The sequence below is a fragment of the Epinephelus fuscoguttatus genome, linkage group LG5 (assembly GCF_011397635.1).
Source record: "Epinephelus fuscoguttatus linkage group LG5, E.fuscoguttatus.final_Chr_v1".
Taxonomy (NCBI): domain Eukaryota; kingdom Metazoa; phylum Chordata; class Actinopteri; order Perciformes; family Serranidae; genus Epinephelus; species Epinephelus fuscoguttatus.
Genome location: NC_064756.1, coordinates 32,372,225 through 32,389,968, shown reverse-complemented (window position 1 = coordinate 32,389,968; position 17,744 = coordinate 32,372,225). Strand labels below are relative to the sequence as shown.

The 17,744-nt window shown below is 39.7% G+C and overlaps 1 protein-coding gene across 2 annotated transcripts; it reads right to left on the bottom strand.

The window, feature by feature from the left end:
* Window positions 1-451: 451 nt before the first annotated feature.
* LOC125888653 (high affinity cationic amino acid transporter 1-like) lies at window positions 452-16,372 on the bottom strand. 2 transcript variants are annotated; one of them, XM_049576153.1, is made up of 13 exons: window positions 16,240-16,372; window positions 12,666-12,700; window positions 8,633-9,040; window positions 8,395-8,553; window positions 8,111-8,282; window positions 7,873-8,006; window positions 7,570-7,792; window positions 6,458-6,597; window positions 5,773-5,875; window positions 4,991-5,196; window positions 4,730-4,881; window positions 3,521-3,629; window positions 452-3,423 (listed from the first exon to the last, which is right to left on the bottom strand). In XM_049576153.1, exons 3-13 carry the CDS (start codon window positions 9,000-9,002, stop codon window positions 3,251-3,253), a joined length of 1,941 nt encoding a protein of 646 aa, XP_049432110.1. In that variant the 5' UTR covers window positions 9,003-9,040; window positions 12,666-12,700; window positions 16,240-16,372; the 3' UTR covers window positions 452-3,250. The 2 variants fall into 2 exon arrangements, with proteins under 2 accessions (XP_049432110.1, XP_049432111.1); XM_049576154.1 differs by lacking the exon at window positions 12,666-12,700.
* Between the last annotated feature and the right edge of the window lie 1,372 nt (window positions 16,373-17,744).

The window sequence follows — 17,744 nt, the reverse complement described above, 5'->3', positions numbered from 1 at the left end:
TCTTTCGATTTACGTGACTTTTACAAGGTGGGGTCTACAATTGATGTACAACATGACATATAATTAGTTTTCTCCAGCATCACATCATGGACACAGAAAGTGACACAGATGTGAAATAGGTCATTCTAATGACCACACTATGAACAATATACCATCTCACTCGTGCATGCTGTGTCTTGCTTTCACAGAAATGAAAAGCCGTGTCAGCTGGTGCCCTGCCAGGACCCCTGACATGAATGAAGGTATGAAGGCTGGTTCATCGCTGCTTGCAGCTGTAATGATTATTTGTTGATTCAGAAAATACAGGGTACCTAATCATCTTGCTTTTTATTTAATCCAAATGATATAGTCATTATCAATTAATTTTAAAAAATCTGAACATACTTGAAGACTTCAAACAAAAAAAAACAACAACAGGAAAATGGCCATGAAACATAAACTACATCAATCAAACCATGAATATAACATGTTGGTGGGATGTGTGCACCTCTTTTTTTGTCTTTATCTTTTTTCCTCCCAAAAATTAAAGACAAAGTTTGTGGCATTAACTTTTGGCATCATTTATTTACAGCAGTAACTACACAAACCACAACCGATATCAAGACATCACATGCTGAGTAGCTGACCTTCACCACTCTGATACACTGTAAACACATTTATAACTTAGCATTACTACAATAAAATCTAGATCTTTTTTCAAGCTTCATTAGGTTTTGAAATAGTGCAGCATGCAAATGTTTACATAAAACAGATGTGTCACTAACAAAAATGTAACTCTAGATGAAGCCTCGTATAAGATTTAATGTAACTACAACATCCATAACAAAAGAAATCTGTCAGTGAAACTAGGGCTTAATGTGTTACATTCAACCCACAAGGGAGATGAAATTTGCCTCATGAATGAATCCTGACTATAGTTATTTACTGCACAGTTTGTATCAGTCATTTACTTTACACAACATTTGCAACAAAAGATTGGATAGATTAAAGCAGTGTGGTCATATGACAAACAAGTGAAAGTTGTAATATGGGCAGTAACTTTAGGCACAATCAAAACTGTATTTACAAAACCACTTAACCAAAAACAGACAATAAATGTTGGAAAAACAGGTAATGATGCAGGTAATGTAATCAAAATGCATATGTGATAATGGCCCTCTGATTCAAACTTCTACCAGTTTAAATAAAGGCTAGTTATGGATGGGAAACAGTCACTTTCTGCAGCACAACCTCATTGACAATGCTGCTTTGATATCTTAAAAATACAACAAAGTTGCATACACTGTGTCTATTTACAAAGCTACAGCAACTCTGTCAATAAATTGCAACCTTGTTTTGTCCAACTGAATTAAACGGAATTTGGCTTCAAGTTACACTCTTTTCTCTTAATGGAACTTAAATAGCAAAAAGAGAGATAACATTTCATCTTAGTGTTCAATTAAAAAAGGGACTTTGTAAAAACATTGTTCACCTTGTTGCATTTTCAGTCTTTAGTTAACACACGTTGCGTTCAGACTTTAGCTGTCTGGGGAATCACAATCAGCTTTCTTTTCCATATTTGTTAAATACTGTCTGACGGGCAGAGGCACTTTTAGATACATTACTGCTTGAGGTACATTGTTACTGTCAGTGCAGTAAGTTTCTAAATATACAATATGATATTGGCTTTTGGCAAGTCAAACAAAAATGAGTTGTATCACTATGGAAACAGCAGGTGTTTAATATCACCAACTGATTGTACATCATCCCGTTCAGATGTATGTTAACTAACAAGTGAAAATGGTCCACTAAAGGTGAAATTTCTCTTATATATTATAAATGTGCGCTTTTCAAAATCCAAAGTGTACATTATATACAGACAACATATATATTTCACAATTCTAGCTGGTGATGAAGCAATATCATGCCTCCAAAGGTGAAACATTCATTTGGGAAGTAGGCACTTAAAATATTTCTGAAGTATTTGATAATTCACTTCACATTAGCAGCTTTTCTCCTTTGGCTAGTTAAAAACACAAAGTTCCCTGATGGAGACAACACCTGTGTATTTGATCTCTGTTTGCCATGAGGAAACCATCTATCAGCTGGGTGACAAACACTTTCACAATGATATATACTGATGACAATGTACTGTACCATATTATTCTGAGTTATACTGTTAATGTAAAGCACAGGTACAGAGTTGTGCTTTCTACACAACACATTTTCTCAGGAGCAAAACATACAAAGTTGTACCTTTAAGGTAAACATACAAACACAACAAAAAGGCACTGAAGATACAGTGGAATTCTCAGCTGAGTTTGAGAAGAAATATTTGCTGATTCTTAATTAATGCAGTTAATTTAGGTGTAAAATAAAGGGATGTGGATTTTTAAAATAAGCTCCCACAGGACTTGGACACAGTAGCCAGCACTGTGCCTCCTAACGCAGCAAGACGAATGACAGACATTTCTCAGGAAATTGGGGCGCTGGTGGCTTAGTGGCAGAGCAGGCGCACCATGTACAAGGCTGCTGCCGCAGCAGCCCGGGTTCAACTCCAGCCTGTGGCCCTTTGCTGCATGTCACTCCCTCTCTCTCTTCCCCCTTCATGCTTGTCTGTCCTATACATTAAAGGCTAAAAAGCCCCAAAAAATATCTAAAAAAAAAAAAAACATTTCTCAGGATATCTGCTAAAAGCATGCAAATTTACCTTAAAAAAAGAATAAGAGATGATCCTTATTCATTTTTACCAAAACGCTTTTGTAATTCTTAATGTCTTTCCTGCAATCATGAACAATTTCAATCTAGAAGAGCAGTAATAAATGCTCAACTCCTAAAAAATAACTTCAAATAAGTAATTACAGAAAAAAAGAATGGGGCTTATAATCCTGATCATTCTGTGGACTAACAAACCAATATACAGTTTAACAGTTAATATATGTACAACAGATGCCTTTTGTTAAAACTACTTTGTGCTTTGCCTTTAGTTTCACAGAATTAGTCGTGCTCAGGGAAATGTGTCATATCAGAGTGCAAAACATACAACAAATAACATTTTTTTAAAATGTATGGAGACTCAACTTTTTTAAATGTTATTACGTGGCCTTACATCTAATTTACTTTTTTACTTTCATCAAAAATTCTGGGCGGAATAAGAAAACAACTCAACGCTCGTTGGTAGGGTGCATAAATAAATCTCCTAGATAGCTGCAACTATTTCAGAGAGTTTAATGGAACAGAGCTAGAGTGTACTACTGAACCTCCTGCTTCCTCAGGAATCTTCGTCGTCGTCTCCATTGGCATTTTGTGTGTTGTGTAGGAAGGCTTCCTTCTCTGGGACCATGGGCTCTCCGTTTATTGTGCAGGCTGGTGTGTAGGTGTCGGACCTGCTCAACTCTGCCTCTGAACTGTTGCGAATTCCATAACCAAAGTAGATAAAGAAACCTGTAGAAACATTGTGGAAAAAAAACATTCATTTGTTTTGAAAAGACAAGTACAGCAGAGATAATATCTGACATTGTTGGTCAAAAATCCAAAGTACCTATAACCATCCAAATGGCAAAGCGCATCCAGGTTCCTCTGTCGAGCTGCATCATCAGATAGACATTGATGAACATACTAATGACTGGGACTACGGGCAGCAGGGGAACCTGTGAGGAGAGAGTGTGTATTTAACACCTTAAAGATATATTCAAATCATATAGTAATGGATGACATAGACCTTATGAGTAATGGCTAACTGTGTAATGTGGCAGGGTAATTAATTTAACAGGAATTATTGACTAAGACTTCAAAAAGGCATGTTTCTGAGTCTGAGACTACTTTCCCAAGGAAGCAAACAGAAATAAAAAACTCTGTTTTCTCTTCCAACAGCAACATATTTTCTGTCAGTGCAGTCAAAGATAAAAAAAAAAAGTTGCTTTCATGATGCACATAATTCTAATGAATATTGGCCTTAAATGACATTGCCAGTGATTTCACATGTTTTAACCCATTAGTCTGCTTAACACTTTTCAGCATAATGTAAAAGAAGCCTTCATCTACATACTTTGACTATATCCCAAGTATAATATTCTGTATTTGCTCTTAAAAACTGTCCTTAGAGGGTTTCTCCCCAAAAGAAGCTAAAGAATGAACAACTTTATATTTTGGCCAAACCAATTTCAAAAGCCCACCATAAATCTAAAGTTATTTAATATTTTCCAGGTAGCCATTAGGCGCCATTACAGCATTGCGATGTTTTAGTGTAGTTGTAAGGAGTCTGACTGCATTACCATACAATGATATAAAAGTGATGAAATCTTCACTATGCTGTCATTTAAATTCAGGGAAGCCTCAGGTCTCTTTAATAATAAACTGAAATGAACACATTGTAATCAATATGAAAACTCATGGTGCACTTTGCAAATAGACAGCAAAAATGTTGAGTACACACAACTTGTATTTGTTGGTTTAATAGATATGTAGTCGTTCAGCAGGTTAGGAGCAACAAACGGTAAAGTCTGAAAAGCAAATCCTCCCCCGTCATTGTTTGCTTGTTGATGTTTGCTCTGTTCAGCAAAGCACTGACACTACAATGAAAGTGCTTGCTTTTAAGGGACTTGTTATGAACCTTCAAGTGTACAGACAGGTTTCTCGAGATTTGCAGAGTAATTTACACATCATGCTTATCACATTCTGACAATGTCATCTTGCACGTGTGACGATGAAATAGTGTGAGAAAACTCTTTGGTGAAAGAACACACTCTACCTTGAAGGCAAGCTTGGCCTTGCTTTGTGGCTGTCTCCCCACAATGAAGGTGATAATCAGACAGACCACCATGATAACACAGAGGACAGGCACTGACCATGCTGACAGCCCTCCTTGAACAGCCACAACACTGAAGACACACACCAAAACACCTGGAGGAAGGAACCAAGAGAGGCGATCAGGTGATGTGCTGAATCAGTAGACAGGTGAATTATTAAGGCATTTTCATCCATTTTTCTGAGGGCCTTGTACGTGTCTCACCAATTACACTGGTGCAAATGTTGACGGCAAACCCGGACAGAGGGGACGGTACTGTATTTGCAGGGAACAGTAGATTCTTGATGGTGCAGCGATCCTCTGGTTGTGGTAGTATGTCAATGTTCCCCTCGTTATCAGTCTCAGCCAGTTCAGGTTCATCCTGAGTATTGGCCATCTCGTAGGCCAAACTGGGCTGTTCAGGCTGGTACCTTAAGATGGCAAAAACAAATACGGTCAAAATCAGACTTAGAAACTGCACACCAGAAGAATTACAGAAGTACAAACATGCTGCACAATCACGTTCATATGACGAGATGTTTCTTTCCAGTGAATATGCTACAAATGATGGGATGATTATTACCTTCATTACAACATGCATTAAATACATGAAATACCTACACTTTCGCTTGCATGTTTTAGCAACGCTGGAGGTCAGTAGTTTTTTGTAAGGTTGGAGTTTCCAAATTATTATCTCTCTTTAAAAGTTTGATAAACTCTCAGTGGCCATTCTCATCCTAAAAGACTCCACAAACCTGCGCTTGATGACTGCATGTTTGACATCATGGGGCAGCTTGGATGAGTCAACATCTAGTATCTAATGGAAACTAAAACTGTGAGCGTCTTAAAACTGCCCACACATCTGGACTAACTAAACCCATTAGCCCCTGACTGGGGATTCCCTTCCCAGTGAGAGGATGTACAAATATGGTCTTATTCAGCCTGGAAATCCTCTGGTGTCCTGTCAACTTTAAACTGGATATGTAAACTAAGAGATGAGGGACTACCTGAGGACCAGCACACAGGCAGCCACCAGCGTGTAGGCCAGCAAAGTGCCAATGGACATGAGGTCAACCAGGTCTTTCAAGTCAAACAGGAAAGCCATCACCGCTGCAGGACACAAAGGAGAAATCACACAACGTCAGCACGATGACAGGCTTCCCCCACACTTCCACCACAATATAATACAAATTTCTTGTTTTTAGATAGATTTTATCATGTGATTTTACCACCATCCTCCTTCCCCAAGAGGGCACTGTGCCTTTGACTTCATCTTAGATACCTACCAGACATAAGCCCTGCCACCAAGGTGGAGATGATGGGCGTCTTCCTCTCGCTGACACGTGCCAGAAACGAGAAGAGCAGACCATCGCGGGCCATAGAAAAGATAATGCGTGGGAGTGGAAACATGGAGCCAAGGAGACTAAGCCAAGGATGAAGGAAGAAGGAGGAGGCAAAGAGTTTTAACTTGAAATGTTGAAGAACTCTGGTTTTACACAAGGCCTCAACTGCAGTCTCCTTATAAACAAAGCAGGGTGTTGCATTGACATTTACAGGACTACATTTCTGCTGTATGCCCATCTTGGTTTTGGTCGAGAGCTTGTGTTGAGGCAATGTGTGCCAAGAGTGTCTTGTAGGGTTATAGGGTGATAGGAACCCCAACAAGTTAGTAGGTTTAGATCATGACCTCACCTGCCACAACACCTGATGTTACTGTAGCTATTAGAGGGGTTTTTGTTCGTGGGTTGATTTTGGCCAAACATTTGAAGAGCAGGCCATCTTCTGCCATGGCCCAGATCACTCTGGGCATTGGGAACATGGAGCCTAGTAAGCTAGTACGGGAGAGAGAGAAAAAAGCATGCCGTGCAAGTGAATGCACACAGTTAGAAAATACAACAGGGGACTGTTGCCACAATGGTGGAAGCACACTGCTCACTTCAATAGTGTTTGCTGTAGCATTAAGATTTCCCATAACTGGAACTAAAGGGCCACATCCCATGAAAACAGCCCCTGACCAAAAGTACATAAAATTTGAACAGGGGTGTACACGTGGCCAAAAGACCATCTAAGGACGGGCACTGCAAATTAGCTTTGGCTGTTTATGATCACCTAATTATTCTCTGCTTATTAATACACCATGAAACAATATATGCACAACACACACACAAAAATATCCACAATACGTGATTCTATTAGACCCAAAAAGTATGTGAAGCTTAATTAAATATACGCTGTGGAGTTTTTGAGCACTTGTCGATGCAATTTGTATTCCTGCCATTGGTTCCTGACATTCCTTGGATCTACAGGTAGAGATTACACACCAAGAACAGCAGCAATGCATTAACCAATGACTGCAAGCATTGTAACATGAATTTCAATAATGCAGGTTAAAAAGCTGCCAAGAGGAATCAGCTTTGCTTAAAGAAGAAAATGTATTAAACACTTTTGTTAGACCTCAAGGATACGTTTCAACGACTAACACTGAATGTAAACAGAAACTTTGTTTGTTTTATATGAAAACTCCACAGGGCACCTTTAAGTAAGTTAAGTAACATCAGTCATGCACATGTTTAAAACAACCTTCTTTGAAGAAGCAATCACAAAACTCGCTCCAGAATCTTTCATCTGGCAAATAAGTGTGATGTCAATACTACAACTGCTTCACCTGAAGTACTGAATTAAACAAAGAGAATATAATACAATTCTACATTCAGACATGAATTATTCATTTCTGAAAAAGCATGCAAACATCTACAAGTCCTCTACGATTTCTCATGCTGAGAGGCAGCAGGAGAGCCTCTTACCTGGTCGACAGGGCACATAAAGAGCCAATGGCCACTGCATAAGTGGCTCCCTCCCAGCCCACATACTTAAAGGCCACTGGTAGAGGGCTGTTCTTGTCCAACATGTAGTAAGGCATCATCATAGTGAGAGCTGCAGACACACCGAAGTATGCCACAAAACAAATGAGGAGTGAGGCCACGATCCCGATGGGAATGGCCCTCTGAGGATTCTTAACTTCTTCTCCTGGGGAGGAAACAAAACTGGAGGTGTAAGAGGATCAGGGTCATGGGAGTTGCTTATCAATTTAATGTATTTCCTCTCACCTGTTGTGGCAATGCAGTCAAACCCTACAAAGGCATAAAAACAGGTGGCGGCACCAGAGAGGACTCCAGTTATGCCAAAAGGCATGAAGCCGCCTTCACCGAGACTTTCTTTTGATGGTAAGGACTCAGAAATACTGGAAATAGAGGGAGGACAATATTTGCTTATCTGAGACACAACACAAAAGCTTCTCATTAGGCACATTATACGTTTTGGGAATAAGCTCTTCATTTCACCCACTTGAGGCTGGAGTTGTTGGTGCCATTGAGGATTTCTTCAGGGTTCAAGTTCCAGTTTTTTAGGCTTCCTTTGACCAAGCCGGAGATGATCATAAACAGCAGCACCAGTACATTGATACAGGTGAACACTTTATTTACCAAGGCTGACTCCTTCACTCCAAATGCAAGCAGCCCTGCAAGTAGTTAAAAAACAGAAAATGTGAAATATGAAAGCCTGTGATGTCAAAAAGAAAAATGAGATCAAACCTAAGAGAGAGAGAGAGACGTATCCAATCTTCTCCTCACCTGTCAGGGTGAGTATGATGAAGACAGCAAATATGTCTGGATACTCTGCCAGGATGCCCGGGGCATTCATGGTCATGTACTGTCTGCAGAATATCTCAATGTGCTTTCCAATCAGCTCATCAAAGGTTGCGCTCCATGCTCTGGCCACACTTGAAGTTCCTGTGTGGACAAAAGTATTCATGTTAACCCAACAATATCAAGCAGTCAACGCTTTTTCTTCTTACTGAAAGTGTCTTACCAATGACATAAGAGAGGATGAGGTTCCAGCCTGTGATAAAGGCCCACAGTTCTCCAACTGTCACGTAGCTATAGAGGTAAGCCGAGCCAGTTTTGGGGACGCGGGCTCCAAACTCAGCGTAGCACAAACCAGCCAGGACTGAGGCAAGAGCAGCAATGAGGAAGGAGAGAACGATGGCAGGTCCAGCGCTGTCTCTGGCTACAGCACCAGCAAGCACATAGACTCCAGCACCCAGCGTACTGCCGACGCCCAGGGCCACCAGGTCAAACGTGTTGAGGCATCGGGACAAGCGGGAGTCCTCTGTGCTACAGTCCACAACCTTCACCCGCAGAAGCTGCTTCCCAATGCCTTTTAATGTTGCCAGAATCATCCTGGCTGGCACCAAAAGCTCTACAGAAGATAATTTACCTGTTGATAAAACAAGATAGGAATGACAGAGCTTTGAGATGACTATGCATTTTACCAGACAATGAATAAAACAAACAAAAAAATATGGTGCTGCTCCAGTACCAGATCAAGTAGCTGTTTGTTCCTTGGGCTTCTAACTTTGAGTTGATGTTTTTAGAGATAAGAGCTTAAAACCAATAAACTAAGTGGTGACATTTTGTTGTGTTCTTTTTTACCCACTGGCATTTAGAGTGAAGACACTCCAAATTACCTTGCTCAATCTGCATTTGATTTCAGTGATGGAGGATACTGCTGTGAGGATTTGTGTGGTGCCAAAAGACAAAACATGAAAACATTACCACTACTACTATTACAATATTTTGCATCATGATGAACATTAACTCAATGTAACAGACAAACTTAAAACTTTACTCACTTCATTTATATTAGTGACATAAAGTCTTGATTTAATCAACAAGTCACAGATTTCATAGCAACCTGTCTAAAAAACCCTTCAGTGGGACACACAGGAAACTATTTTAGACATTCAGGTGACTCTGAGTTCTTCATACCACCACCACAGTGTGACGAGAGCATGCAAATGTACCACATAAAACATGTTGGTAGGAATACAACACATTCACCTCAGGAGAAAAAATGGCTGTAAGTATGGAGTCACTGGTCTGTAAGCAGTGAAAATGATGCCATAATTCTTTGTGCCTTGTTATTTCCATAAAAACGCAGATATATTCTGATCAACATGGTGCACAAACAAGTTCCAGACACTTCCAGAGTAACATTTGCACTGAGAGAAAAGCTAATTGGAAAACTGCATGGATGAGTAAGGCTAGGTGTATGTGAATTGTTAGTATGGTACATATTAATAGAATACAACATATTATTAGCATTGACTAGAATGGAATATGAGTAATAAAAGCTTTACATTTGCACAATGGTATAGTCGAATAAACTGTCAATCTACTAAATATATGCAGTGCATTTAAATCAGCAGATCCAAAGTGCTGCCTGCCCTCATTTCGTTGTCCTTCACACTGTTTCATCTTTGCATAGTTACATTTAATTTTAATGCATCTGCATTTAGTGTGAATAAGTCCAACAAAGCCTCTACATTGTACATGAAATGTTTGATCCATCAATGTGTGGATCATACTACAAACTATCTGGCCACCTCTTATGTTTATAGAACTGCACAAGCTACAGAGATATTACTACTTCCAAAAGATACTCTGTTCTCTTTTTCAATTATTATTATCTGTTAAAAACATATATCGTCCCAGGTTGGAGTGCAAGCAGCTGTGACAGCTCATTCCCAATATGGAAGAACTTTCTTAAGCTATTAAATAGTTGCTGATTTTTTTCTCACAGAACATGAACAGTATCTTCTTTACATATTGTGATGTGAAATAATTCAAAATCAGCATTGCAAACTCAGCAGTAATGGACACATTTTACATCTTATTGTTGGTTACCTAATGACAAAACAGGAAAAAAATAACTAAACCATAATGTTACCCAACAACCTGGTGCACTAGACATTCCATAACGGCATCATCTGCAGAACAATTACATTGTGATATGTTGTAAACACTGTGCAGGGCAATATCCTGACAATCCAAGATCTAATTTCAAAGCCTCTTCCAAACTGGCAGAGACAGATATAGACCTGATCAACAATGCAAACTGGTACTCACTTTCACAATGCAAAACAAAATATCTTTTGTCCTCACTGAGATACACAGTTACTCTTCTTTCAGTTTATGAATCCACTCAACCACGTTCTCCAGAGTGTAGATGACTGTCAACTCATTCACATTCAGCTGAGGATGAGTAGAGCTCAGAGAGGCGCTGACAAGCCCTAGTGTGACACGTGACAGAGATGCCTCTTAGTGTACAAACCATTCAGGTGGCCTGCTCACAAATAGAACAGTGACACATCACATGGCCTCAAGACGCTCAGAGCAGCTGTGACGACAGCCATATTCCCCCTGTGCAGGACGGACTGACTCTGGCAAGCTTTACTCATTATACTAAAGTCATAAATACAGAACAAATACGACTTGCACTGTACTCTTTAACCTTCTTACAGCGTAAATACAATCATTTTACATCAAATAAATGCTTTATCAAGACTAAGGGTAGTGGTTTTAAATTTGGAATTACAATCAAATAAGACGAAATCAATTCCATGATCTGTTAACATGCAGAGTTGCAGAGGGATATTTCCACTACATATCAGGAAATTAGGGTGTGTCTGGAACATTCCTCCAAAAGGAGACAAGATTCAAGGACTTACTGAAACAAAAGCTGAAAAGCTTTGTGTTGTCTGTGTAGGTTACAATGACCTAGACAGTTGAAGCCATTATTTCATTGGACTAAATTTGATCAGGCCAACATGCAGAGGCCAAAACAACCCTGGTGATAGTACACAAAGCTGAAACTAGAAAGGAAACCCAAAGGAAAATCTGTAAACAAATGTGTACTTTTCACATTGATAAAAATGTGAACAGAGGTGGGACCTGAAAAAAATATGTCCTTACATGTTGCGCACGCAAGAACATTTGCTACATTGCAGCACGGACAAAAGGGGTGAGAACAGCCAGTGGTTGAGAACTCAGAGTAGAGGTATACAGTAGCGTGCACAAGATGTGACATGCTGTTGCTGAGCTAAAAAAGGAGGGTGGGCATGTCGGCAGGATAGAACCCTGCCCTCTTCTCAGCCAATCATCAAACTCAACACCTGCTGGTGAGGCACAGGGGGCATGTGGGTGAATTTGGAATAGCAGTCAGTCACATGCACTTCACTATTTAGCCTTAGGCAAAATACTGCAGCTCCTTCAAATGTCTTTTATGTTAGCTGTGACATTGTTAATATGCATGGGGAGGGCGGCAGAGTCACAATAACACATCCAGCTTAACCCGTGTATACTATGGAGGTCCAATATTAATTTAGTAAACCTCAAATCACAAGCAAAGTGGCTCACATGTTGGGTCTGGCACAGACCTGGTAATGGTACTTTAGACATAGTCCTATAAAAATAAATTTCCATTGATACTCTTCCTGTAAATTAATGTTTAAGATAACATTACATCCATAAAATACTAATTTGCACTTAATGAGGCACTGATCTTAGACCTGTAAATCTGTGTGACGGACACCTGCAGGACCATGTGAATCAGGGAATACACATTATCTGAGCATTTGAGTATGCAACTTGGCATTTTCCTAACATAAGTTGAAGAAACACTGCTGACTGTCTTAAATTATAATTTCCCCTGCATTAATTTAAAAACATGACAACAGCAGAGAGCCAATTCAGAGACCCCCCAGCTCCCTCTTGGCACATGAAGAGTATTTAGCAGCACTACAAAAAGCCCACCTGCCCCTGTGGTGTAACTGGGGATGGAGAAAACAAAGTGCCATGTGAGGGCGATCATAAAACAGACAGCTTACACAAGCCAAACAAACTCTCCTCCCTTCCAGGGATTTAGGCGTTGGTGACATCTCTCGGGCAACACTGACCTTGTAATATTAAATCTACGAAGGACAACGCGACAACAAGAGCCAACCACTGACAGAGGAACAGCCATTTTTACTATATTCTGAGGTTTGCTGATGTGTTCATACCTTCACGTGCTGAAGCCTGGGTCTTGTTTCTTGACCTTGTGAAAGAAAACAGAAATGTTTTTAAACCAATGACCTCCAACCATTTAAAACTTTAAGTATCTCTTTCGTGACGCAGGCAGATAAATAATCAGTGAAGCCTGAAGATCTCAATTTTTTAGTGGTTAATGTCTGAATGTACAACAAACACACAGCCAGTACATCCAATAATAGTATCATCCATGATGTAGACTGAGACATTGACACCCTTGTTTGGCGCCAGTTGCAGCGTCAAAAACGTACTTTCCATTTGTACTTTATGGAAAAATCATAAACGTCATATTGACACCATATACAGCATCTACACAATAACTTTCATCCGCAAAACATGTGTGACTGCTTTTGTCTTCTCACACACATTAATATTGAAGGTGTCCCTGATTTACAGGAACAGTCCTCAGTCTGAGGTAAGTGTCTCACCGCTGGCTGGCACTGCGTTTGTAATATTGATCCTAAACATAAAACCAAACAACAACTGATAAATTCACATTTATTTGACAGGTGACCACACTGTGTATTTAAAGTGCTCAAATGCTTGTTTCAGTTTGTTTGCATATTTCTCAAGCCATTTTAATGTCTGATTGGCTAACACGTCAGAAGCATTTAATAGTTACATTTCTTTTGGGTTTTTTTTGCCAATAGCTATCTGATACCAATATCAATATATCAACTTTTTTTCCCTACCTAATTTTAGAAATCATCAAGTCTATTCTGTAGTTGAACTGACATCATATTATGCATGCATACTCTTATCATGATGACTCACCAACAGATGGAGACATGAAATACAACATTTTTCAGTGTATGTAATATTCATTCATTGAGCCAAATAAGAAAAAGCTTGTTGGCAGAATGTTCATTTTAAAGTTGATATAGGCTGATACCAGTGGCATACTGATATTAATAGTATATTGGACGATTCCAATAGTTCATTTTAAAGCCAATATAGTGCCGATATTATCATGTATCCCTATAAAAGAGTTTTAAAGCCAAAACCATAACAGGACACCATATCGCCGCATTAAAACGAATCCAATTATTTGGCTGGATGGCAGTTGCTTACGGCTTTACATACATGAATGTTTTTACATACTTTGTCAGTATTAGTCCCATATGTTGCCCTTACTCCACTTTAAACATGATGTGTTTGTTTTTGTTTGTCTGTTTTGGTCAATTTAGTGAAGTCCAATCAAGAAGTTGGGCAGTGCAGCAGAGATAAAACATCAGCTGTTGCTCCATTCTTGGACTGATGGATGGAAAGGCTGGATCCTGAAAACTACTCTGATTCCATCAGACTCAAATATCAGCCGTGTCCATGATGTAGGATTTGTTTAGTATAGTGTTTAATTCTGGTCAGCCTTTAATTATGGTACTGTCTCTTTAACAGTGTTTCTTAGTGTGTTTCAGCAAATACTGTGTATTTAGGGGATTTATGGATTAACATTAAAAAGTACTGACCAGATAAAAGCAGTTGGAAGAAATACAGAAAAGCGGTTGTGTTTTTGTAGAGGATATTTCTGCAGTCTTTTTATTAAATACATTTCTCTTCCTTTGTTTCCATAGACATTCTTTCTCGCTGAGCTACAGTAGCACAGAAGCAGAATACTGTGCTGAAAACACAGTAACTTTGGATGACTTGATTTGACTAACTCAGATCTCTGAGGCTTCAAATTAGCTTTGTAAAAACTTTAAAATGCATTTTTGCACATAGCAAGGACTGTGGATTTTGTTCCTGTCACTAAGATTGGACTCACATTTGAAAAGGATCTCTCCCTAGCCAGTATGGACAGAAGGAAGGATTACAGCCACCAATAACACTTGAACATATGGACACACAAATATGGGAGAGTAGGGTCAGTTGGGACAGAGGTTAAGTTGGAAAGCAACTAAGCCACTTCATCATCTTCACTTTCAACCTCAAAGTGGAGACCTTCTGACTATTCCTCCACTTTAATACAAAAACAAACCAATCATTGGAAAGCTGATTTTTTCAGTCTGTGCTAGTGTTAGTGTGTGCTCTCCCTTCGACAGTTGGGACGGTATTTGTTTATATTCCTACCTTGTTACAAATTAACAAAACGTAAACAAAAACAGGACAAAGGCTTTTCCTATTTGAATAAGACCCATTGTGAAGTCACTGCGTGAATGTTTACTTCAAGGACTTCATATAGGCCTACATTTCAACCATAAGTTGAAACAAAGTTGTTGTTGTTGACATTTAAAAAAAAAAAAAAAAACCTAACTCGATAGCCTACAAAAACCTATAGGCAACATATAGCCTACAATAACCACACCAACCTGGTACTGTAGGTACCACTGAAATGAAGACTTGGAAGGCAGCTAAATACCATATCTGAGTAACTTATGAAATTATAATCATTTTACAAATGTGTTCTTTTTCTCAAAAATGTGTGAACAAGTGACATTATACATCAAAGGTGTTCTTTGATGAACAAAGGTGTTTTTTAGCCAATAGGTTTCCCAACCGTCCCAAAAAGCAGAATTTGGGGAAAATGCACTACTTGTACATTTTACAAAATTGTACCTTTCAAGTTTGGGTTGTGCTCGGAAAAACTTGGTAAATTGTTAGGAAGCACCTGTATCTGTTCAGGGATCAAACTATTGATCGACTATGGGTAATGAAAGGTTATTTGATGTCGATACAAAAATGTCCCAACCAACCCTGCTCTTAAGAAAAATGTGAATTCCTTAACAATCACATCTAAAGTAAAGATGAATCAAATTCATGTGGAAAAAAGTTGGCATATAAGCTTAAATGATCCATGTACCAACTTCTCATTGAAATTATTGCATATAAGAACCACTCAAACAGATAATTTAGAACATGATTTTAATTAACTGATTCTGGGTGTTCCTCTGGGATCAATAAAGGTGTATCTTATCTTTGATTTAATGTGGTTTGACCTCTGCATGATTAATGCCAAACGTATTTCACATACAAACAAATGTTTGGGTGCACATCATACATGTATGTTTAATCCAAATCGTCCTTTTCTGCACACATTCACATTTTTCATCACTTTGTCTTAGTTTCAAATGTCATGAAGCCAAGCAAAAACACAAAAAAACCTTAATAACACGGATGAAAAATGTGCAAGAAATCAAATTCATTTGCAGAGTGGGTTCATGTGAGTACACCCACACCCCTGGTGGGAATGACACTCGCTATAAAAGGCAATGTTTCTCCACACGCTCACAGCTCAGTTTTTTTTTCAAACTGCACACATACACGCAAAACTACTTCCGATTCACTTTTATATTCTGTGTATCCTTAGTGAAAGTTTTTGTGTCGCACTCGGCTACTTTAAAGTCTGTTGGTATGGCGAGAAAAGTACAGTAGCTTCTCTCGGATGCCCTCAGGTTATATTGCATCAGCCGACGGTCCCTTCCTCCTCTCTCTCAGACCATGTGCACTGCTTCCTTGTGCGCCTCTGCAGCATGGCAGGGAAGCGACCACGCTGCTGCTGCGCCCCAAACAACAAGAAAAAGTCAACATATTCAACTTCAGAGGTCTTACCTTCTTTAAGAAGAGGCCGATCACTAACAGCTGCTGCCTCTTCCTGTTCTGGCGGATGTTTTGTAAGGGGGGGACACACACATCCAAACACAAATTCACACACGCGTATAACCAACCACTATACTATCCGCGAGAAGTCCGCCCTGCTGTGAGGCTCCACCCGATTGTTAAACGAGAATCAGATTGTGGTTGTACCCTTTTCTACAAGCGCCACCTACAGCCACCAGATGGCGCTCTTTACAAGCAAATGCCCCTCCAGCTCCTCCGCTGGATCTCTTTGAGGCATCCTGGATGATGATCAGAAAGAGCAACATACCCCTGTAGTCATGTCTTAATTTTAAATTTGGCTCTATATCATAATGTATATGTTGACACATCCTTCCCTGCTGGTCCTCCTTACTTTCATGGTAGTGCACAAACAGTAACATCAACACAGGATGATTATGGATTGCTTGTGAAGTTGCAAAAGTCTCAGTGGGGCAAACAAAGCTGTTACGCTCCATTCTCTGAGTTTCCTGCTGTGGAGCAGTGCCATGCCGTGATCCTCTTATTTCAGCCCGATTCTTGATATATAGGCCCAAAATCTACACCAGGATTTGGGATTATCAATGCAAGAGGATCCTCAGCATACAAAAAGGAGGCCACACCAGTCATGACTAAGCTCCATCCCCATCCAGCCTGGGATGATGGGATTCCTTCCAACCAGATCAGTAAGTTTTAGGCCCTGCTGAAACTAGCTGCAGAGGTTGTTGAGTTGGATATCGGGGCCGCTTCATGATTCCCTTCTTTGCTTTGAGTATAACTACTACATGTATCAAAGCTTACTACAACGTAATTGGTACGAGAAGTGCTGTATGCTGCCTTATCTGACATTTCTAGATTTATGGTTGACTGCCGCTCACCCTGCGGACCAATTGTGGATCTCCTTGATAAATGGTTATTTTGAAGTAATGCAGTTCCTGTGGGACTCAGAGAAGGAAGTACTTCATAAGAAATACTTGCATGCTCCCCCACGCCAGATATCGCTGCATTTTGCTCCTTTTAGATACAATATCTGTACATTTCTGCTGGATCATTTCCCACCGTGAACTTATCTTAGGATTCTGTATTAATGCAGTTTCTACTAGTGTTTCCCTGCTCTGGTTCTCAGGAGCTCAAGTACTGATGGTTTTCATTCAAGCTGTGTAATGAGGACTGAATAGACACAAGACACCAGGAGAATGCATTTAATTACCTTGTACAATAGAAAACAAGTGGCACTTTGGGTCCCAAAGATCTCCATTGGAGCCAGTCGCTGCCAGTGTTCTGCATAAAGATGAAAAACTGACTATAATGACAAAAAGAATATCAGCACTCTCTGCTCTCTGCTGGGCCTGACAACAGTCCCGTCTCCTCTCCCTGATGCCAGAGTGCTCCACTAAGGCGGTCTGATTCAGGCACCAATGATCTTTACAATCATATCAATCACAATAAAAGTGAAAACTCAAATCAGTTTGACCCGGGAG

Coding starts and splice junctions, on each gene's coding strand:
- LOC125888653 (XM_049576153.1), bottom strand. CDS start 9,002: ATGATTCTGGCAACATTAAAAGGCATTGGGAAGCAGCTTCTGCGGGTG. Junction 8,007..8,110: donor ACCAACAACTCCAGCCTCAA/GTGGGTGAAATG, acceptor CTCTATTTCCAG/TATTTCTGAGTCCTTACCAT. Junction 3,630..4,729: donor AGGCCAAGCTTGCCTTCAAG/GTAGAGTGTGTT, acceptor CTCTCCTCACAG/GTTCCCCTGCTGCCCGTAGT.